Source organism: Haliaeetus albicilla, chromosome 27 (assembly GCF_947461875.1).
Source record: "Haliaeetus albicilla chromosome 27, bHalAlb1.1, whole genome shotgun sequence".
NCBI classification, from domain to species: domain Eukaryota; kingdom Metazoa; phylum Chordata; class Aves; order Accipitriformes; family Accipitridae; genus Haliaeetus; species Haliaeetus albicilla.
This window is the reverse complement of record NC_091509.1, coordinates 21,289,600-21,311,134: the sequence shown is the minus strand read 5'-3', so window position 1 is coordinate 21,311,134 and position 21,535 is coordinate 21,289,600. Positions and strand designations below refer to the sequence as shown.

Sequence of the window (21,535 nt, the reverse complement as noted above, 5' to 3'; positions counted from 1 at the left end):
TCTGTGTTTTTTGACTTTTCCTCCAGTGCAAAATGTCTTTTCTCCCAAGAGATGTTCTGAAGCTTGAAGTCATTGCTTTTTAGTGGCTTCCGCAGGGGATGTGCTGTGAAAGTATTTGAAAGTAATTGGAAGTATTACAGAATTGCAGTACAGTGAGTCTTCTGAAATCCTAGCGCTGTACAAGTGTTTCTTTAATTATTGTGTATGACAGAGCAATAAAGGGAACACTTTTAATTTACACTTTGTAATAAATATTGAGCTCTAAAAGCTAAATAATAAACCTCAAGACTAGTAAGAAATAAGCAGGACATTTAAACTAGATCTTTCTTGGTGATAAATGACCCAATTAAGAAAAAAGCAAAGACAAAATGTTCACGTGAGCTAGTGGGTCAAATTGTACCTCTGAAGCTCTCTGGTTTAATAGCTTAATCATATGCAAGCAGGCTGCAACTGACAGGTTAAGAAAAAGTAAAAGTAACAGTGAAGAGTTGTTCATTAAAAGGATGGATTATCCACCCATTTGCAATGCTGGGCTCAAGGAAGACGGAAACGTTATTATGACTCCGATCCAAAGACCGCTGGTATCAACAGAAACTTCACCATGCTGCCCACAAAACCTCGATGGAGTGCCGTCAGCCTGGCTGGGAGCTGAGCTGCTGCTGTCCGCTTTGTTCCTTCGTTCCCAGTAGCTGTGTGTAGTGTTCACTGGTTGTCAGTACATTTACATGCTTATTGAAAAAAATTTTTGTCATCAACTATAAATAATGAAGTGACCAGTATTCCTGTGCCCCTAGAGGCAAGAAATAGAATCATAGGGTTTGAATATACATATATGTCATGTCTTGTTTTCACACTGTGGAATAACATCTTGAATTATAGCTGTATAATTAGGCTGAAGAGATCTGTTAAGGATTAATAAATGCTGTCTAACAGATGTTCCTCCCCAAAACATCATGAAAGACTTCTGCAACTGTGAAAATGTAAAGACAGGACAAGAAGCAGGAGATGGGTCTCTCATATGTAATTAACTTTGATAGAGCTGTCAATTGTTTCTAGCAATCTACTGATATGAAATTAATTTTACTTTGAGACACCACTATATACCTTGATGCTCTTCAGTTTCTTAATATTTTGCACTCAGTACCATGTTGTATTTGAACATTCTTTTAGCTTTTTGCCAGTTCAGAGCTTTATTGAGAGAGTACAGTATTCTCATCCCGAGTTAGTTTAAAACCATGTTACTGATATATCTACAGTAGGTCAGGGCCTGACTGGGTCTTTCTGGTTTTGCTGCATCTTCAGAGAAATGGAATCAGCATGCAAGCGCACACCCCAGCTGTTTCACAGGCAGCACGGCTTCACACCAGGATGTGCCTGCTTTTATGCTGCCCAGTCAAACGTGCTCTGACACGGTCTCTAAAAGCACCTGGGGGCCCCTGGCCTGAAGCCCCATGACAGCCCCTGGCCAAGCAAGCTGCACCATACCTCATCCAACCTCGGCAGACGGCAGGTTCCCTGGCACAGCAGATGCAGGCGTGGATCTCTGTACGCAGCTTTGAACATGCACGCAGCTGCAATTTCCCGTGACTGTTGTAACAACAAAAGCTGCTCGGTCATGTCGGGTCTGCTGTAACAACGAGTACCTACACAGAGAGCACAACCGCACATGCTCTTACAGCCCAAGCAGAGCTATTCGTAAGCAGTGCCTCGTTTTAGTGGTGCAGAAAATTACGCCCCAATAAGCCACGAGTATTGTAAGAATAAGCAGCAGCAGTGAGATGGAAGACTTTCCCAACAAGACTTCTGAAATTCAACAGCAGAACTGAGGTTCAGATACTGGATGAAGCCGAGTTTGTGCTGACTGTGAGCCGGGTAAGGCAGATAGCTGAGCGCCAAATTGCCTTTGTGTAGCATAGCCAACTCTGTCTGAACCTGACTTTTGGAGCCCTAATTCACTGATTTCACCAGTGATCTTTGTCACTCCATGATTTCTTCAGCCTACTGGAGAAATCACAGTTAGCCAATGGTTAATTTAATCTTGCTATCCAGATTAAATACCTTACTGCATAGACTAGCAGTTTTTAACCTGGTGAGGGGTGAAGCTCTGCGAGCTTTCCCATGGGTCCCTCGTCTGCAAAAATGGGAAGGGACTGGCATGTGCGCTCTCTGGCGCTGCCTGCTCGTGCACCGCCCTAGCACGTCAACTTGCTGTGACCCCCCAACAAACTCTTAACTGGGATTTGGGTGCTGCTGGGAGAGCTAAGCAGCGAGCGGGGCTTGCAGAAAAGAGCAGCTCCCCTCCAGCTCTATCCAACACAGAATCTTGTTTCTCCTTTTCTTATAAATAGTGTTGACAAGGTAAGTAAGTGGAACATGCTGGAGCAGGGAAAGGTGACAGATGGTAGATATTAAAGAGACTCTTTACTGACAGGATTTGGAGAGAGGGTCCTTCATGGAGATAATTTTTTAATTGTTTCTTTTTTTAGGAAAAAAATCCCAGTGCTCCCAAGCAGTTCCCAGTAGCAAAAGCCCTGGTCTCTGAGCGCTGTTGACTCTAATCACTTCAACACGGAGAAAAAGAAAATGCTGTGCTTGTTAGAACTCCTTGGTTAAACTTCAACTTCTGCAGAGAAGTGTTTGTTTCCTTCCATCTGCTGCCTTTGCAAGGAAGGAAAATCAGCCTGTTCAGATACCAGGAAGTTCTTCAACATTTGAACAGCTAGCTGTAAACGCAGAAACAATAACATGCATAAATTATCATACCTAAAAATACCCTGCATGCCAGTCACACATATAACCCAGGCCTGGAGCAATTCCTAAGTAACGTAAGACTGTGTAAAGTATGCAGATACACGGGATGTGGGCAGAACGGGGCAGCTGTGGCAGCAGATGCACGTGCCTGGCTCTCTTGCATCATTGTAGTTTTTTCATCTCATCAAAACATGTTTTGCTTTTACTGGGAGCTGCCAGCTGCCTCCTACGTCTTTGTGCACCGTATCTGCCAAAGCCACTTGCACAGGAGATTAAATCGAGAGCCAGACCATTTGCAATAGACAGAGACCCACAGCATTTGAATTTAAACCAAATCCATCCTGACACTGGGGCTGTGTGAGCAGCATGGCAGGATGCTGTAAGGCTGATCCTCAAATGCAGCAGCTCTCCATACCTCTGAGGGGGCAAAGTGCAGCGAGGAAGGCAAGGCAGGTGGTAGGGGATGGGGTGACGGCTGTCCACAGGCCGCTCTGATGGCAGACAAACCCGACAGCCCACAAGTCACGTCACCCCAGGAGGGGACGTGGTTGTTGCCCTGCAGCTCACCACTGTGGGAAGTCCACGATGTCTGTTGCAATCAATTCCTATGCGGTCTGTGCCTCCAGTATTTGCTTTTCAGAAATCTCCGAGCCCTTGCCGCGTTTCCGTGGTAACGCTGAGCGATCCGATGTGGGTTATTTGCAGAATCGAGGTGCTGATGCACATTCCCTTCCAAGCCCTGCAGCAGTTTTGGCTTTGCACACCAGAAGCTGCAGGTGTGCTGCAGTAACGGTGATGTTTTCTTCACCACAACTCTGACGTCAGCATGCAGGTCAGGAGGCACGCTCACCAGATTCCCTCTGTTTAGCTCAGCGCCTCGGTCCTGTGCCTATGAACCCACTGATACTGTAATTCCTGCCAGTGTCCATGGGACCCATGGGTCTGTCGCACTGATATGACCTGATAGGAATAACGGAAAAGCCGTCTCACCCAGACCCAAAGCCCAGCCTGCCTGGCACTGCAAAGAGAGCTGAGGATGCTGCTGCTGTCAGCTCTTCGTCTAGCACTACAGCCACCGAAATCCTTTCCTGCCTGCTGGCTAACCACTGCTGATGGAAACACATGGGGCTTTCAATTTATTCAGTCTCTGTGGCCTAAAACTCTTCTGACTGTCTGGCTACGGCCCGTCACACCCATCATTCCCCATCCAAATGCAAACCAAGCCAGGACTTCTCAGCATCCACGATGAGACAATATCAGGAGCATTCAGTCTAGCCAGGTCGTTTAGATCATTAAAATAAGAAGGAACTACACTGCACGGGCTGGATCCTAGCAAAGCAATTTGTCTAGTATTCTTTCTTCTAATGAAAGTGAAAAGCTGTCTAACTTTGAAGTAAGAGCTCTGCGTCTCAACAGTGAACCAAGACTTTGCGAGGAGAGGTCGGGCCCGTTTCCACCACAGCTTGAAGGCAGCCGGAGCAAGAGCAGAAGGGCCTTTTGGGGGTACCACTGCTGTCAGGAGCTGCACAAACATCGGCAGATCGCGGTCCGTTCACTGGAGAGGGGCTCCTCTGCCCGGTACAGGGCTTGTGGCTTCGATTTAGGGATCGTGGGTCACTCCGAGACACCCGGAGCGGCTGAAGGGCCGAGTCGGCGGATCCCGGCCATGACGGGGACACGCCAGCAGAAGCCTGGAGCAGTAAGGACACCTGAAGATGTAAGTGCCTTTTGAACGCATTTGGGGAAAACGCTGGTCCCCAAAAGCTTTGTCCAGGCATAAAGCGCAGGCTCCGGCGTTCGCAACTTCGGTTCATTTGAACAGACCCCTAGCAGCCCAAGCACTCCATTCCTGGGCGTATTTAACCGCTTCCTTGAATTCTAACCCTCAGTTCTGACCCTGCCATCCTCCGGCCGCAGGGGCCGGGCCCGCCGGGCCCCGCTCCTCCCGCCCCGCGGGGCCGCAGGGGCTCGGGGCCGCCCGCGGGGCTCCCGCAGCCAGCGGCCGCCGGGAAGGGGCCGGGCCCGGCGCTCGCCGCCCACCGGCGGGGCGGGCGCGGAGGGCGGCCCGGGAGCCGCTGCTGCCTCGGCCGCGTCCTCCGAGGGGATCCCCGGGCGGCGGCAGCGGGAGAGCCGGCGGCAGGTGGGTGAGGTAGGTGGGAAGGAAGGAAGGTGAGCGGGGCGGCGGCGGTAAGATGGCGGCGCTCGTCAGCTCGGTTCCCTCCCGCCCTGCCCAGGCAGCGCCCGACCCCCGCCATGAAGCTCATCATTCTGGAGACGTACGCGCAGGCCAGCGAGTGGGCCGCCAAGTACATCCGCAACCGCATCGTCCATTTCGGACCCGGACCCGGGCGCTTCTTCACGTTGGGGTTGCCCACAGGTGGGTGCCGGGACCGGGAGCGGGGCCGGCGCCGGGGTGGCCCTTCCCCGGGGCTGAGGCGGCGGCTTCCCCGCAGGCAGCACGCCGCTGGGCTGCTACAGGAAACTGGTGGAGTACTGCCGGAACGGGGACCTCTCCTTCAAGTACGTGAAGACCTTCAACATGGACGAGTACGTGGGTGAGTGCCCGCGGGCAAGAAGCACTTGGCTTTCGTGATCTGTTTTGCTGTACGTCCTCTCCCTCCCCGTGGCTGGTTAGCGAGGCAGGGCCGCCAGCCCGCCGGAGGGGCCGATGTCAGTGCGTGGTGGGCGCAGAAAATCCCACCTGCCAGCGGTTCGAGGTAGGAGGGATAAAATTTGCTTTAGCCAAGGGAGTTAACAGGCACAGTTTGAAAACCTGTACAAGAAGTACTGAAGGGTGTCAGGTGTTGCCTGGCATTCTACACGCTAGGCGCTGCCGTATTTTACTTGAACTTGGGTATTGACCAGCTCTTCCATCTTACCACTGCAAGCCGAGGTAGTGTGCAGTATTAACTACCACCTTTGCTCTGGGAGTAAAACGGTCACTTTAGATTCAGGTCTCTTACAAGGACTGATGTGTTACCTGCCCAAGTGCCCTTCGTAACTGACCTGCTCTCCTGTTAAGACAGCAGAGGACTGTTTATGAAGCTGTGATGAAATAGCCTCTTCGGAAGAAAGAGTACAGAGAGATTAGTGGGCAAGCCTAAAGCTCCAAAGGTGGAAAACAGACAGGCTAAATATTTGCTAATGCTAATTTTACACTGGTCAAGAATTTTTTCTGTGAACAATCCTAATCAAGCAGCATTTGGGAATAGGCAGTCTGGTGTGGGTTTACAGCATTCAAAGGGGGAAAAAATGTATGCAATAAGTTATTTCCCAGGCTTCTGCACAGTTTGCTAATGGTCTTTGCGAATACAAACTGGCAGGAAGGCTGAAAAGGTAGTAAAACATGAGGCACAGTGCACGCCTGCTTTTCTGGCACATCCATCACATGTTCATATGAGCACATCTTATGGGAGCTATCGTGTTTGATTTTAATTTTGCTATTTAGGGAAATAAAAACAACTTATGAAACTTGAGGGAGTCACAAATGACAGACAGAAAAAGCAGTGCTCTGTTACCAAAACCACTGCAAGGGTGTGTAGGTGGTTTATGTTATGGGTGATATTCTTTCAGGTGGTCTTAGTCCCGTGCATGCTCTGTTACCAGGTCTCCCAAGGGATCACCCGGAAAGTTACCATTCCTTCATGTGGAATAACTTCTTTAAGCATATTGACATCCCGGCAGAAAACGTTCACATTTTGGATGGAAATGCACCTGATCTACAGGCAGAGTGTGACGCATTTGAGGATAAAATCAAAGCAGCTGGAGGAATTGAACTCTTTGTTGGAGGTGAAAACCTGAAGGACTAGCGGTCTCTAAACACTGGCAGGAAGCACTGCCTTTCCTCTACCAGCTATCTATCTCATTTATTGTCAGGAGAGTTCATCTTCAATACAGTTCAGTGGATTTGCAGTGAAAGGCACCCCACATTCCATTGACCTGGGCGCTCATGTGTTGGCAGCCTTGTCTTCCAATGTACTGCTCCCCCAGTTTTAAGTATTTCAATCCAGTTGGTGAATTGTTCAAGAAACTATTAGCATGAGAAACAGGCAGGGCTAGAATTGTACCAAATACAGAATGTATTACAACTGCCAGGGCTAACAGGAAACTGCTAGGAGTAGTCAGAGTCCTCTGAGCCAAAAGGAGCTCAACGCAAGCTTTTCCCATCAGTTTGCCTTAAGATTCTGCCATCTACTTTGCTTTATTGTTCTCCCAGCACAGTTAGAGAAGAGTCTCTGTTGGCTTCAGTGGGGGCTTTTGCTATCATTCTGTGGTGGGTTGACCCTGGCTGGACACCAGGTGCCCACCAAAGCCGCTCTATCACTCCCCTCTGCAGATGGACAGGGGAGAGAAAATATAACAAAAGGCTTCTAAGTCGAGATAAGGACAGGGAGAGATCACTCACCAATGACCATCACGGGCAAAACAGACTCAACTTTGGGAAAATTAATTTATTACCAATCAAATCAGAGTAGGATAAAACCAAATCTTAAAACACCTTCCCCCCACCCCTCCCTTCTTCCCAGGTTCAACTCCACTCCCAGTTTTCTCCACCTCCTCCCAGCCAAGCAGCGCAGGGGGACTGGGGTTGGGGTCAGTTCATCACACATTGTCTCTGCTGCTCCTTCCTCCTTAGGGGGAGGACTCCTCACTCGTCCCCTGCTCCAGTGTGGGTCCCTTCCCCAGGCTGCAGTCCTTCAGGCACAGACTGCTCCAGCATGGGTCCCCCATGGCATCACAAGTCCTGCCAGCAAACCTGCTCCAGTGTGGGCTCCTCTTTCCATGGGGCCACAGGTCCTGCCAGGAGCCTGCTCCAGCGTGGGCTTTCCCATGCAGTTACAGCCATCTTTGGAGGCATCCCACTGCTCTGCCGTGGGGTCCTCCCCGGGCTGCAGGTGGATATCTGCTCCACCGTGGGCCTCCCTGGGCTGCAGGGGCACAGCCTGCCTTACTGTGGTCTTCATCACGGGCTGCAGGGGAATCTCTGCTCCGGTGCCTGGAGCACCTCCTCCCCTCCTTCTTCACTGACCTGGGGGTCTGCAGGGCTGTTTCTCTTACATGTTCTCACTCCTCTCTCCGGCTGCAGTTTCTGTTGCGCAGCAACTTTTCCCCCTTCTTAAATATGTTATCACAGAGGCGCTACCACCGTCGCTGATGAGCTCGGCCTTGGCCAGCGGTGGGTCCGACTTGGAGCTGGCTGGCCTTGGCTCTGTCAGACATAGGGGAAGCTTCTAGCAGCTTCTCACAGAAGCCACCCCTGTAGCCCCTCTGCTACCAAAACCTTGCCATGCAGGCCCACTCCTACCAGAAGCAAATTTGAGCTTGAGCAGAAAAATTGCAAGTGTTTTTGTCAGATCTGCATCTGTTCCTGGAAGCACTGAATGTCCTTCTAATAGGAGTGCTGTTGGCTCTGCTTCCTACAATAACCATTCCAGCCACTGACCCTCTTCTGAAACTCTCTCTGTCACAGGTATTGGCCCAGACGGTCACATTGCTTTCAACGAGCCTGGATCAAGTTTGGTATCCAGGACGCGAGTGAAGACCTTGGCTATGGACACTACATTGGCTAACGCCAGGTTCTTTGATGGCGACCTCTCCAAAGTCCCCACAATGGCTTTGACAGTGGGAGTAGGCACTGTCATGGATGCCAGAGAGGTTAGGAGAAAAGCAGTGAGTTCATACAGGAGCTCTTGAGCAGGGCTTCCTGGAGTAGCTAAAGATTACCCAGTCTTGGAGCAGCAATGCACCCTGCTGGTCTAGGTCAGCTTATGCTTTTCCTGCCACAGACCGCTGAATACCTACCTGATCCTCCTGTTCTTTTGCATCCTGCAACACTATGGAAAGGCTCTTGCTTTGTCTTCCATTTTTGCTCTACTAACACCACTTATATTTGTGTAACCCTGCAGTATAGTTGTGATCCACAGGGAGCAAGAAAGGTTTGGGAGGATGTCTTTAGTTAAGAATCTCACCTGGGGAAATAACTGCAAGAATCAGCAGTTGACTTGATGCTACAGCAGCAGATCGTGAAAACTCTATGGGATAGCTTTTAATTGAGTCTATACCTTGATTTATACTTCTTAAGTCTCAGCATACAGGTGCCTAACAGGGGAGCTCAAAGGATCTGAATCATTACAGTGACCCACCAGGCTATGATTTAATTGACAAATAAAATGCAGCCAGAGCAGAATTGTGATACAGTGAAATGCCTCTGGGGAGGATGATAGACATTGTCCCCTGTTGGGAACCAGGGCAGCTCTCTTAGTTCAGCAGGATGTGGGTGTGCTCTCTCTGAATGTGTCTTCTCGACCCTAACTGCCATCCTCTGTGTCTTGGAGTCCAGGTGATGATTCTTATCACAGGAGCCCACAAAGCCTTTGCTTTGTACAAAGCCATTGAGGAAGGTGTCAACCACATGTGGACAGTATCTGCTTTCCAGCAACACCCCAACACTGTGTTTGTGTGTGATGAGGATGCCACGCTGGAACTCAAAGTTAAGACGGTGAAATACTTTAAAGGTGAGTGACCAGGCCAAGCAGCTGTTGTACTTAGTTTTTAAATAGCACAAGCCATACTTTGCATTAGATGTTTCTGTCTAATCAACTCCCAAAGGAGTACATTCCTTAAATATAACAGCTGAAGTGTACAAGTGCAAAGGTAAAGGCTTAACTGCATGGGTATGGGAGCAAAGGAACAAGGACTCTAGTGATGTCTAATTTCATTAGCAACCAATGAATAAGAATTTTGCTTTATTATATCTACTTAAGTCGTCTTTTTACTTTCTACATTAGGTTTAATGCTGGTTCACAATAGGCTTGTGGAACCCTTATACAGCATGAAGGAGACGGGAGCAGAAAGAAGTCAGTCTAAGAAGCCATACAGTGATTAATCTCACTGTTCAGAGTAATGCTGAACCAGCTTTTCTGTTGAAAACCATCTGTGAAGAGAGGGAATTGCTGCAGAAATTAATCTCATATTTGTTCTTAAATTAGCAAAATGATTATGTGCTTGCTTCTCTCCATTAAAAAGACAGATGCAACACCTGCCTTAATTAACCAAACGAGGATGGGATCCAGTACACTGCGTTCCACAAACTTCCGCCACTAGTTTATTCTCTGAAGGTAAAGTCAATGGAGAGTGAGCTGTTTAATCTATGAAGCAATTGTAATGATGGGGACTGAAGGCCCCGAAACTTAAATGTGAAGATATGTGAAAGTACAACACTGCAGAAACTAAATGGGTAATCACTCTGGGATGTATGCCTTGCATTTATGACAAGTACCTCTTCGTGTTACTCCCCTCCACAATACACTCCTACATTATAGTAATTTAAAATGGGAACCGAGTTTGTTCAGCCTGGAGATGGGAAACCTTCAGCATGACCTAATAGCAGCACGCTTCACAACTACAAGGAGGTCATCAGGAAGATGAAGCCAGGCTCTCCTGCGCAGTGTGTGGGCAGAAGATGAGAAGAGATGATGGGGCTTGAGTTGAGACAAGATGCTCAGACTGGATATAAGAAAAAAACTTACCCATGAGGACAGTCAAGCAGTGGGGCAGGTTCCCCAGAGAGGCTGTGCAGTCTCTGTCCTTAAGAGGTTTTCAAGACCTGACTGGATAAAGCCTTGGCTGAACCCTGCTTTGAGCCAGATGTTGGACTTGAGACCATCTCAGCAAAAGGGAGGCTACAGAGAGCATTCATCAGTGCTGTATTAATAATGCAGTACCATTAATGCAGTTAATGGTTAGTTTACACATCTATATGCTTTTATTTGTTGTCACACAAGAAGCCTTACATGTTCAGTTTCAGGGTATAATTTTATATGCCCTGGTGCTTTATGATGTACTACAGGAGAGTAGATTTGTTCAGATTAAGCATAAATTACTTCCCTCTCTGCTGCTCAGCACTCTCTTATTTGTGTCAGAGCAGAGCCTGAAGCAGTAACTTCTCTCCCCCTCCTTCCCATGCTTTACACTGCTACAAGGAAATGCCAAATAAGCCTCAAAGGAAACAGTCTGTTCCCTCTGGCCTCAGCCTATGTTTAATTACAGAAGCCCCACACAGGTGGGCAACAGCCTGTACTGGCAAGACCCCACCAATTCTGAAACTTGATTCCTGGGTTTCCTATCAAATGCTATCAATTGAGGGGCAAGACAAACTGGGCAGCATTAATTTTCTTTATGCAGAAATTTTATAAGCTGTTGATCTGTAATGTAACTTTCTACAGTAAATGTCTTAATTTTTTCTAAATGGTCACACCAACTGTATCTGGTGCTCAGCCTCACTGTGCTAGGGAAATGGAACAGTTTATGAGGCTGAACGGCACTCGTAATACCATCTTTGAGCAGAACAACAAAACCGTCAAAGCATGAGAAAGTCCTGTTATTTTGCACAAGATTTCTCTGTCACCTAGAACCAAAGCTGTATCAAAAGCTGTTTGGTAGAAATAGCTACTGCTGCTCCCTAGTTCAAGAGCTTCCTCATCTTGTAATTGCTGGCAGGTTTCCACCAAACACCTGCTACAGTTCTGTCCTGCCAGGCAGCAGCCATTTCATAAAAAAAAACCAGAGGGGATCTTTAAAGGAAAACTGAGGAGGTCACAGTTATTTACCTCTTACCACAAAATGTCTGCAAATAATCTAATGCTCATTCTGTGCATGCACAGTAATGGAGCAAGTAAGGAGGTCTGCAAGAGAGAAAAAATAAAAAATAAAAAATGAGGAAGAAACACTGTGCCACATTACCGGAGTTGCCTGCCTTGCTCTCTGTTGGCGAAGCCAGATTCTGGTTTTAACTGTCCCTCCTCTGCAACACCAGGATGGTCCTACGACTGCAGTCACCTCCTTGTCCCCTCCTCAGAGAGTCTTTCCTCCTCTGCCTCACTGCAGAATATGGGAGCTCCAGCCCAGGGGTCCCCGAGTGCTTAGAATTCACAGACACGGTGGTGACTACATCACCATTCCTCCCTTCTGCACACAAAGTTCTTGAAAGCAGAGGTAGTTCATCACAACACCTTCAAATACTTCACCATAGCGCTTGTGCTCTGGTAGCTCTGGCAGACATCCCCAGCCGTGGCTTTTCATCCCAACATACCCTTGGGGTCCAGGCCCTGCCCTCAGCCCACCTCTGTCCTGCCAGAAGGGACCTGCCCAGCGTCCTGTAGGTTTAAGAGATCCAACACCCCCTCCTCTATCCAGGCACAAAAACAGGTTTTAAGCACACGCTTCTTGTCACAAACGTTCCCCATCTGCCCACGTATGCAGCTTAGCGGGAAGAAAGCCCCTTCCAAAAGCCGGCAGCTTTTGGACTCGGCCTGTAGAGTTAAAAATTGTGGCCAGAGCGGAAACTCCTGTGGGGATTGCAGCTCAAAGCTGGCTACATCCAATGCAGCGATCTCAGAGTAGTGTCATGATAGCCACCGTCTATCAGTTAGGGGCTTGTATCTCCGAGGGAAAACCAGGGCTCTTTGGGTGTGAGGGCACTTCACATACACAAATGACATAAATGACATAAATGACACAAATGACATAAAATTCTGTCAGCAGAACACATCCTGTGCCAGTTTCACTCGAGAGTTTTGCGAGAGTCCTGGTCTGTTCTATGTCATTCTACAGGTGACCACGCGAGCAAGCGCCTCGGCCCCGTGGCACGCAAGCGCTGGAGGCGATCGCCACCCAGACACAGAACAAAACTGTCCCACGCACTGACCTGTGCTGCCATATACATGCCATAATGAAGACAAACAGGGAGACAACTATGGTTACTGTCTTAAAGTGAATTTAGTGCATGTGAAAGGTGCAGGAAGTAAATACAGTTTAAATCGTACACAGTGGAACCCTTCCCTACACGCTGTCCTATAGCCTAAACCAAGACAAAAGATCCGCCCTTGCCATCTCGTATCTTTTTAATCATTGCCAATTCTAATAGTACAGACTTCCATCCTCTGTGAAAGCAACTAAATCAGCACTCATTTTGGCCAGATATCCAAGTATAAATTTATTTACTAACAGGCAAAACTGAGTGAGAGGTGTTCACCTTGAGTTTCTGAAGTCTTCCAGCTCCTGAGCTATCCATCCGGACCCTGCTATTTGTTTTGAACACAGCACATGCAGTTTTAACTTCAAAATAAATTTTTAGACCATTCTGCAAGTGGAAAAACTTCTAAAAAATTAGTGGTTCCCTCCAGTAATTACTTTCATGCTCACAAAACTGCTTACTGAGCTTTTAGGGGAAAGAAGTTGGGTTTTGAAATAATTTGAAGTGCAAGAACAGTGGAAATAAGAAATCTAGTCCAGAAGCAAAACTATCAACTACTCAGATTTCTTATATGAAGAGTTAGTAAAAAATAAATTCATCATCTGAGAAAACAAGGTAATTTTCAGTATCTTGAAAAATTCAAGTTAATCTCAACTATGTACCCATAGAAATGTGTTTCAATATCTGACTGATACTTTTCACCCTCTCACCAGCCACATACTCGGTTCATTGCCTTAGCACTCATCACTGTCAAAATAAGGAGAGGCAACGTGAGCAAATACAACAGCGACGCCGAGATGAGTCATCAAACTGATTCAAATTTTTCAAGTTTTCTGCCAAAGCATTCAGTAATGCAAAGACCCAGGCATTACAGCCAGTAAGAAGGGGGTTAGGAATAATTGACTTTGCCATCGTTAGAAAGTATCAGTGACAAAGCAATGAGCCGCTTTTCAGAGAAACAGGTCAGGAAACACTATAGAAGCAACAGGCTCAGCTGCTGAATACAGAAGAAATTTTCTATATTGTATCAGAAAACTTTCCCTGTGCAAGCAGCATCACTAAACAGCTCCAGAAAGAGCACTACAGCTATAATAAAACTGCCATAAACCCAACAATGGATATAAGCCAAGATCCTCGAAAGGTCAGTCTCGCTAAAGGAAACCCCCAAACACTTCTATGATTTGGGGCTTCAGTTTTGTTTGTTTGCTTCTCAAAAAGGGGCACCTCTTAGTACATATTTTTCCAGTAATTTTCCAACTTCTGACGGGTTGTATTTGTCTTTAAAAATCGATAGGATTATTAGGGCCTTCCATGGTGATCCTGAACACAGGATGAGTAAAATGGTCTCCTTTGGTTTTGGCAACAGCCTCTGAAGTGCGAGTATCCTGCAGTGCAAGGTAGTTATTCTTCTATCACATAATGGAAGTGAAAAGCAAACAAACTTGACACAAAAATGGAAAGCATCTATCTCTGGTTTGTTCAGCTTTTGTTGTAGAGGAAGCTACTAGTCTTCATCTTCAACTTCCCGTAACTCACCATCAATATGCATGGCTTGAAACAATCTGCAAGACAGCCAATAATTTACATCAGTATGTAAAAAAAGTAAAATATGTAAAAAAAAAAAAAAAATTCAATCTAAACGTGACCAAAGGTACAAAAGCAGCAAGTTTCAAAATTTTTTTCAGTATCATAAACCACTCGCACTGCAGTCCTCAAAGTCAATTAAAATAAGCTACTCTGCAATTCTACAGCACGTTACACCAGAAGGCTTTACAGTACCTTACAAATGTGATGTCTCAAGGAATTCCTGAAAATATTAATAATCCAAAATGTATTAAAAGTTACCTAGCATGCTGCTGTTCCTAGTTGGTCTTAGGCAGTATATAATCAGCAGCCAAGCCTGCCTGCTCCAAACAGCTTACAACCTAATCGGACAATACAGAGCTGGGCAAACAACTGTAACATATAAACAGGGGAGGAGCAACAGGGAAGAAAAAAAAATTGTTTTTTTATAAAACAGATGAGCTTAGTCAAGATAGGTAGAGGTTAAGCTAAACTAAAAGAAAAAAGAACAGCAGGAGACACCAGAAGAAAAATAGAAACAAGAACAGGGTAGGAAGTGAAAAAAATACTGTTGGGAAAAAAGGGAATGCTGAAAAAGAAGGGCCAAGAACAAGGGGGGAAAAAAAAAAAAAAAAAAAAAGAATCCTGTCAGCCACATCTATTAAAGCAGAATAGACGGTGGAGGATTGAGTAAACTATTGGTATATTGACTTTTGTATCCAGGCACTATATATAACAGCCATAGGCACAACCCAATGGAATACACACAAGATTAAAGGCTGCCGCTATTACACCTCTCCGACCTGCTTGCCCTTTCATTTGTCCCGATGGCAGTGGCATCCTTTGTCTCTTGATATATCCCTAATAGCAATGATGTAAGCCAAGTTTGCAGCTTTTTAGAAGCAGCTTTCTTACCCAAAGCCTTGTGTTGCGCTATCATATACCTGAGCATCTGTAAAGAAACATTTCACTACAGGCTGTCTCTCAATCAGAGGCAGGAAGTACAGCATCAGGAATAGGCCCAGAAGACTTCTCCACAATTTTAAAACAGATGTTCTTAAAAAGCAAAACCATATCCCAAATCACTCCCGATTTTTTTATTGTTAAGTGTCAGGTCCTTGTAAGTGTAAATATCGGAGAGAAGAAATTGTGTCTTAAACTGTATAGCTACAAATTTCAAGGTAAGAATAATCTGGGAGAGACTGTAAGAAGAAATACAAAAATAAGTGGTACAGCACTAGAAGAAATACATGTAAATACATACCTATTAAAGCATGGGGAAGATGGATCATTGAAGTGCCTGTACGGGTTCACCCTTGACAGAGAACCCATACAAAGCCAGCAGAAATACTGCATGCAGCCAGTACACGTCATTTTGTTACAACCATCTAGTTTCTGGCAGGGGAAAGAAACAAGAAATAGCAGTAACAAAATCTTACCACATCAGTCTTCAGGCCTGTCTCTAAATGGTAACAGTCCTCAAAAATGCATCAGCTAATGAATACATTTTACCCCAACTCTATCATAACACTGGCATTTTTTTTCCACTGTTCAAAAAAACCCTAGGAGCTAGAATCACAGAATTGTAAATTGGCTATAGTACTAGTAACACTGGAAATTAATATTTTTCTGAAGCTAGTTTTATTTCCTGCCTGTAGTCTGAAACAGCAGTAGCCTGAAACACATGGTAAACACAGGGATTCATAGGGATCCATAGTCCGCCTGGATCTTTTTAGTACTGGAGTCTGAACAATACCTATTGCTGTATTTACTCAAGTCCCTGAGCTCCAGAAACATCACCTCTTTTTCTATGTAACACAGACGGAAATGGAAAGTTGTCTCACCATTTCCTAAAAATTTACCTTCCCTGGTGAGCTTGGAGGCTACGAATAAATCTCTGTTACAGCCTAAATACAGAACTGACTTAGCAATTTATGTTAGTTTCTGTTAAGAGTTACTACGATTCTTCAGCTTTTCCCCTCCGTGCTTACCTCTATATGAGTACCACAGCAAGGACAAGACTTTGAGTTCTTTTCCAGCCATTCTTTACTCTCCATCTCCTCGAGGGCTTTCTGAATCACTCGTTTGCCATAGCGTTGTTCCAAAAATCTTTTAGTTGCCTCGTTTGCTTCTAAATACTCATTTCGCAAATCCATTAATTTCTCTGGGGAATAAAACAAAAAATAACAACAACAAAACCAAACACAAACAAAAAAAACAAAACGGCTTTTGTAATATGTTATATAAAGAAGTCCAGCTAATAACAGCATAAATTATTCTCAAAGGAAGCTAACATCATTAATTAAAAAGCAAGTGAAACATTAGAATACATAAGAAAAAGATGAGAATATTAAAACCCCACTACCTCAAAATTCAACAGTTTTACATTGTTTCATTATAAACGAGACCAGTCAATGGAACTAGAACAAATCTACAATGTAAAATAAACTGAAAAATGGAAATGTTGTTTCTGAACACACATTTAATGAAACTGTGTCATGATTTTGAGGCCAAGCAGATACAGAAGCATCCACCTGATTCCATTATCAACTCTGACAACAGAAAGTAGTGGATTCGCAGGCAAGGGTGAAAAAAGGCACATATAAAATTATTCTTCCCCTGCTATGGCCTCAGCATTTGGCAATCAGCACTTTAGGGACTTCCTGAGCTGTGGAGTGTCATCAAAGCAATACTTTTTAATTGCCAGCAACAGACCTACTCCAAATGAATCTGTCTAATCTTTTAGAAAGCTCATGTGGTGTTGAGTTCCCTTGCTTAATTTCTGACTTTCAGACTTATTCACACGATGCTTAATTGCTTCTTGACCTGTTTCTGAAATACGATGACTCACCCGCAGTAACTTTACATGGAGAGACCCCATGATAAGTCATTTTACAGAGAGTACAAAAAGCATAGTTGCAACGGGAACATATGCCCATGGTGCATCCTGGTTCTTGCATGACTGGTGTCTGACAGCCCGGGCGAGGGCAATACACTACATCTGCCATCAGGTCCAAGCTAGACTGCAGAAGCAGGCGGTCATAACGTGCAAATAGCTGCTCTCCAACCAACTCCTTCACCTAAACAAAGATCAAAGGAAGATTCTGAGCCAGCTAGCTTCAGCAAAAACAGTACGTCAGCAAAAAGTACCTACAGCTGGGATGAATCCACTTTATATTCTCCAATAAGTCATGAATATACTCCTAGAAATGCTATTTTAATAATAATTAATCAAATGAAAAGCATGCAGCGTCAAATGCGATGGGACATGAATTCAGGCCTCTGACCAATGCCAGTACTAATAAAATACGCAAAACATGTGCCAGGTCATCCAGTTTTAACTCCGATGCCTCTGTGCAGCTCAGAGCACAAAAAAAATTTTCCCTGGGTATATTTACAATGCTCACCATGAAAAGCCACACCTTGTCTTCTGTAATTATTGGTAAGTTAGCAGAACTCTACCATCACTGCTCCCACACTTCTATTACCTGGCCAGGAGTAGCAACAGAAGAACACTTCGGTTCTGGACAGTTGAGACAGTGGACCTGACCATCCCTGATCTGTATTTCAAAGTAGTCCTTCAGGCATGCTTTGCAGTATACATGGCTGCACTCGGTGAAGTACATACATTCACTGCCCAGCTTCTCACAGAAGCAGATATTGCACAAGTACATCTTACTGTTAAAGCACTTCCTCTTCTGAGCCTGATCAAAGTCCAAGATTTCCCTAATCAGACTTGACAATGATTCCACATCCTGTACAGCTCTTGCATCGATGAGTTCTTCTTCAGCTGCTGCAGAGCCTGCTGCACCACTGCAATCCTTCTCAGCATCGAGAGGGACCAAAGGTGTCCTACTCTGCCCATTCCCTTGATGGCACATTTTGAGCTCATATGGGGAGGAAATATTCAGGTAACTCAGCGTTTCTTCCTTCAGAAACTGCATCCAGGCAAATAAGACCACACAGCCTCGGTTCTCTTCCCATACGTTGTCTAAGTGTTTGCAAAGAGCACTGAGCTAGAAAAGAAAAAACAATTCCGGATTTTAGTAAGTTCTGACAACTCATTACTGTCTTCCTCTCCTCCCACAGTCCTCCTTAGTGCATACTTAGATTTCACATTCTGTAGTTTTTAATATATACATAAAATACATATAAAAATAATGCTCATAGATGCAAGCTTTCATTCCTCAGAATGGTGACCAAATAAAAACAAGTAGGAAACAAAAGAAGAGCCCACTGAAAGAGCAGCGTAATTGTTTGTCTTAATTTTACTTTCATCTACTCCATTAACATCCCCTAGAGCACCATTAATTATGACCTTACTCATGATCACAAAAGCTCTGTTAAAATGTGTCCTGGTTTCACCTGGGATAGAGTTAATTTTCCTCCTAGCAGCTGGTATAGTGTTATGTCTTGGATTCAGTAGGAGAAGAACATTGATAACACATTGATGTTTTCAGTTGTTGCACAGTAGTGTTTAGTCTAAAGTCAAGGATTTTTCAGCTTCTCCTGCCCAGCCAGCAAGAAGGCTGGAGGGGCACAAGGAGTTGGGAGGGGGCACAGCCAGGACAGCTGACCCAAACTGGCCAAAGGGTTATTCCATACCATGTGACATCGTGCCCAGTATATAAACTGGGGGGAGTTGGTCTGGGAGGGGGATCGCTGCTCGGGATCTAACGGGGCATCGGTCAGCAAGTGGTGAGCAACTGCATTGTGCAGCACTTGTTTTGTATATTCTAATTCTTTTATTATTGTAATTTTATTATTGTTGTTATCATCATTAGTTTCTTCCTTTCTGTTCTATTAAACTGTTCTTCTCTTAACCCACAAGTTTTACATTTTTTTCCCAATTCTCTCCCCCATCCCACGGGGTGGAAGGGGAGCGAGTGAGCGGCTGCATGGTGCTTAGTTACCAGCTGAGGTTAAACCACAACAAATGTTAAAACTATTTTGCAGACCTGAGCTTGGGAGAGCCATTTTCCACTGAGGGTAAACACTGGGGGGGAGGTTGATGGGTAGTCTGGTGGGAGTTCAAAATTCAGCACAAGGGGAGGCAGAAAGCAAACGGTGTATTCAAATCCGTTGTTCTGGAGGCTCTCTGTGGAATTGCCTGAATCAAAGAGAATTGAGACAGCTTGAGAAATAACAAGAAAATTAAAACTACCAAACTGTAACTGTTTATGACAGCATGCACTATATCTCTTTTCATTTGATAAATTTCTGAGTTCAAAATTATTTATTCAACCCTAAATAACAGAACTTCTCAGCGCAGTAAAGTTTCGTGGGGTTGTATGCATATGGTTAAATGAGTAAACACCAGTACCATGAAATATCAGATCCCGCACAAACCAAGAACCTGGAAAGACATCTCCTCAAGCTAAAAAAAAAAAAATAAATTAACTTAATTATTCCAAAGACATACTATTACTCATCTCTAATTTTAAAGTTCACTTAAGAGTTTATATGTATGAGCATGAAATCACCTACTCAGATATAAACCCCAACAATACCACAAGCCCAGCACACAGTCTGTCATGGCTTTGTCTAGTCAGTGTTCCTATAGGTCGCTAGAGCAGCAACCGCCTAAGCACATACCAGAAAATTAGCTTGGTAAAAGCTACTTTCAGGATAACACAAAACATCTCAACTCACCACTCACAAAAATTTTGAAGTTTTGGGGCAACTCCAGACAAATTCTTGTTTCTCCTCCTTGGGCAGACTCGGCTCTCTTAAACTCATCTTCATCATAAATGCTAGCCAAAGCCAGCAGCTCATCCTCCTGAGCTTCTTTGTCTTCTGAAGACATTTAAATTTTCTGTGGAGTTAACACCACTCTACAAGATCAACTGAGTTAACACATCCTATTGAAATTATTGATGGAGTATCTATTTTATACTATTATAAGATTCAGAAACCCAAGTAACTGATATAAAATAATGTAAAATATAATTAAGCTTTTTTACAGGTTGAAAAAATATTGATAGCTTTATAAAATAAAAAAATACCTTAACAGGACATTGAAAAGTCAAAAAGCAAATTGTCTGTAAGTGTTGGTGGCTAAAGACAGCCGTAAGGGGGAAAAATAATGAAATACACCGATGGCCAAAGTGACACAGGGACTTTTCATTAATATTTGAAAGGGCAAACAGACCCCCCCAGAAACCCAAGAAAAAGGAATTAGTAACCGTATCTCTCATCCAGTGTCCTAAAACAAACAAGCAAACAGCTCCATTTATGATTAAAGTTATTGAAGGTATCAATAAGAAGCTTCAAATCCTACACAGGCATCTTGTAGATGCACTCCTATACCATTTCTGCTCTAGATTTGGGGAAATAAAGCCACATTTAATGGATTACCTTTCTATTCACAACTGCACAGTGGCAAAGTCGTAGGTACCGGTTACTGACCAAGGACAGCCACGTCAGTAGGACCAGAGCAGAGCCCCTGATCATTCCTCTGGCAGAGCTGGAGGTCATAAACTTTTCCTCACGTAAGGCATGAAAAAACGTCAACTCTGTCGTCGAAGTGCATACGGTTATACGGCACCGGTGCTTCTGAGCTGCCTGCAGCCAAACAAACAAAAAACCACTCAGGGAGATTGAAGTCCTCTCAGCGTTTTCGTTGTGAAGGCTAACAAACAATTTTATTTGAGCAGGCGCGCTCAGTAATTCGGAATACTTTTTTTTTTTTTCAGCTCTAATAGCAGTAGCTCGTTTATGTGCATAAGCAATTCCGACCGATACCTGGGCTAACTCAGGAGCCTGGTAAGGGCCCCACTGAAGTCAGCAGAAATCCCACCCTGCTGCTCCCCCCCCCGCCGCCACCATTCAGGGAAACCACTCGCTGCTAAACAGCAAAAGGGGAAGCCCTTCCAAAGGGGCAGCACGGGGAATTAAAAACATAACCCGAGAATTACAACAACAAACCACGTTTTCGGGTCAGGCTCCCCCACACACACACCCCCACCCGGCGGGGCTGAGGGAGGCCCGGGTCGCGCCGGAGGCTCCGCAGCCCACACGCCCTACGATACACCACGGCCCGGCCCGGCCCACCGCCCCCGCCTCACCGGTTACCTCAGCCGCGGGGGCTCGGGGACGCCGAGGCCCGGCCCGGCCCGGCCCGGCCCGGCCGGTGCCGCGGCCTGAAGCAGACGTGAGAGGAGGGGAACGGCTGCCGGGCGGTAGGCGCCGGCCCGGCCCGGCCCGCCCCCGCCCTCACCGCGCTCCCGGCCCCGCAGCGCCCCCGGCGGCCGGGAGGGACGGCAGCGCCCGGCCGAGGGCCGCGGTCCAGCGCGGCGCAGGCGCCGGGTGCTCCGGGAGCGGCGGTGTGAGGAGCTGCCCCGGTCAGCCAGGCGCGGGGATAAGGCCGCCGAGCTCAGGGCCGCCCCCGACCCCCGGTATGTATTAACTCTACTTCGTCAAAGCGGGTTTGCACCGACGCCTGTAAAGCACAGCTTCACGCTGGCA

At 45.8% G+C, this 21,535-nt stretch overlaps 2 protein-coding genes across 9 annotated transcripts; one reads left to right on the top strand and one right to left on the bottom strand.

Moving 5' to 3' along the window:
* Positions 1–4,757: 4,757 nt before the first annotated feature.
* GNPDA1 (glucosamine-6-phosphate deaminase 1) lies at positions 4,758–11,492 on the top strand. Of its 5 annotated transcripts, none has more exons than XM_069772534.1 (7): positions 4,758–4,891; positions 4,961–5,128; positions 5,205–5,306; positions 6,358–6,540; positions 8,222–8,421; positions 9,092–9,266; positions 9,540–11,492. In XM_069772534.1, the coding sequence occupies exons 2-7, from the start codon at positions 5,005–5,007 to the stop codon at positions 9,635–9,637; spliced, it is 882 nt and encodes a 293-aa protein (XP_069628635.1). In that variant the 5' UTR covers positions 4,758–4,891; positions 4,961–5,004; the 3' UTR covers positions 9,638–11,492. The 5 variants fall into 5 exon arrangements, with proteins under 5 accessions (XP_069628635.1, XP_069628637.1, XP_069628634.1 ...); XM_069772533.1 differs by having other exon boundaries at positions 4,766–4,900; positions 4,986–5,128; XM_069772535.1 differs by having other exon boundaries at positions 4,805–4,891; positions 4,986–5,128.
* Positions 11,493–12,509: 1,017 nt separating this feature from the next.
* RNF14 (ring finger protein 14) lies at positions 12,510–21,301 on the bottom strand. Of its 4 annotated transcripts, none has more exons than XM_069773002.1 (9): positions 21,143–21,300; positions 20,426–20,632; positions 19,721–19,883; positions 19,027–19,178; positions 17,557–18,084; positions 16,920–17,148; positions 16,060–16,232; positions 15,333–15,463; positions 12,510–14,067 (listed from the first exon to the last, which is right to left on the bottom strand). In XM_069773002.1, exons 3-9 carry the CDS (start codon positions 19,872–19,874, stop codon positions 14,010–14,012), a joined length of 1,425 nt encoding a protein of 474 aa, XP_069629103.1. In that variant the 5' UTR covers positions 19,875–19,883; positions 20,426–20,632; positions 21,143–21,300; the 3' UTR covers positions 12,510–14,009. The 4 variants fall into 4 exon arrangements, with proteins under 4 accessions (XP_069629103.1, XP_069629105.1, XP_069629104.1 ...); XM_069773004.1 differs by having other exon boundaries at positions 20,477–20,632; XM_069773003.1 differs by having other exon boundaries at positions 21,136–21,290.
* Between the last annotated feature and the right edge of the window lie 234 nt (positions 21,302–21,535).

Coding starts and splice junctions, on each gene's coding strand:
- RNF14 (XM_069773002.1), bottom strand. CDS start 19,874: ATGTCTTCAGAAGACAAAGAAGCTCAGGAGGATGAGCTGCTGGCTTTG. Junction 19,179..19,720: donor CTTCAAAATTTTTGTGAGTG/GTGAGTTGAGAT, acceptor TCTTTGATTCAG/GCAATTCCACAGAGAGCCTC. Junction 15,464..16,059: donor GCTGTGGTACTCATATAGAG/GTAAGCACGGAG, acceptor TTCCCCTGCCAG/AAACTAGATGGTTGTAACAA.
- GNPDA1 (XM_069772534.1), top strand. CDS start 5,005: ATGAAGCTCATCATTCTGGAGACGTACGCGCAGGCCAGCGAGTGGGCC. Junction 5,129..5,204: donor CACGTTGGGGTTGCCCACAG/GTGGGTGCCGGG, acceptor GCTTCCCCGCAG/GCAGCACGCCGCTGGGCTGC. Junction 6,541..8,221: donor AATTGAACTCTTTGTTGGAG/GTGAAAACCTGA, acceptor TCTCTGTCACAG/GTATTGGCCCAGACGGTCAC.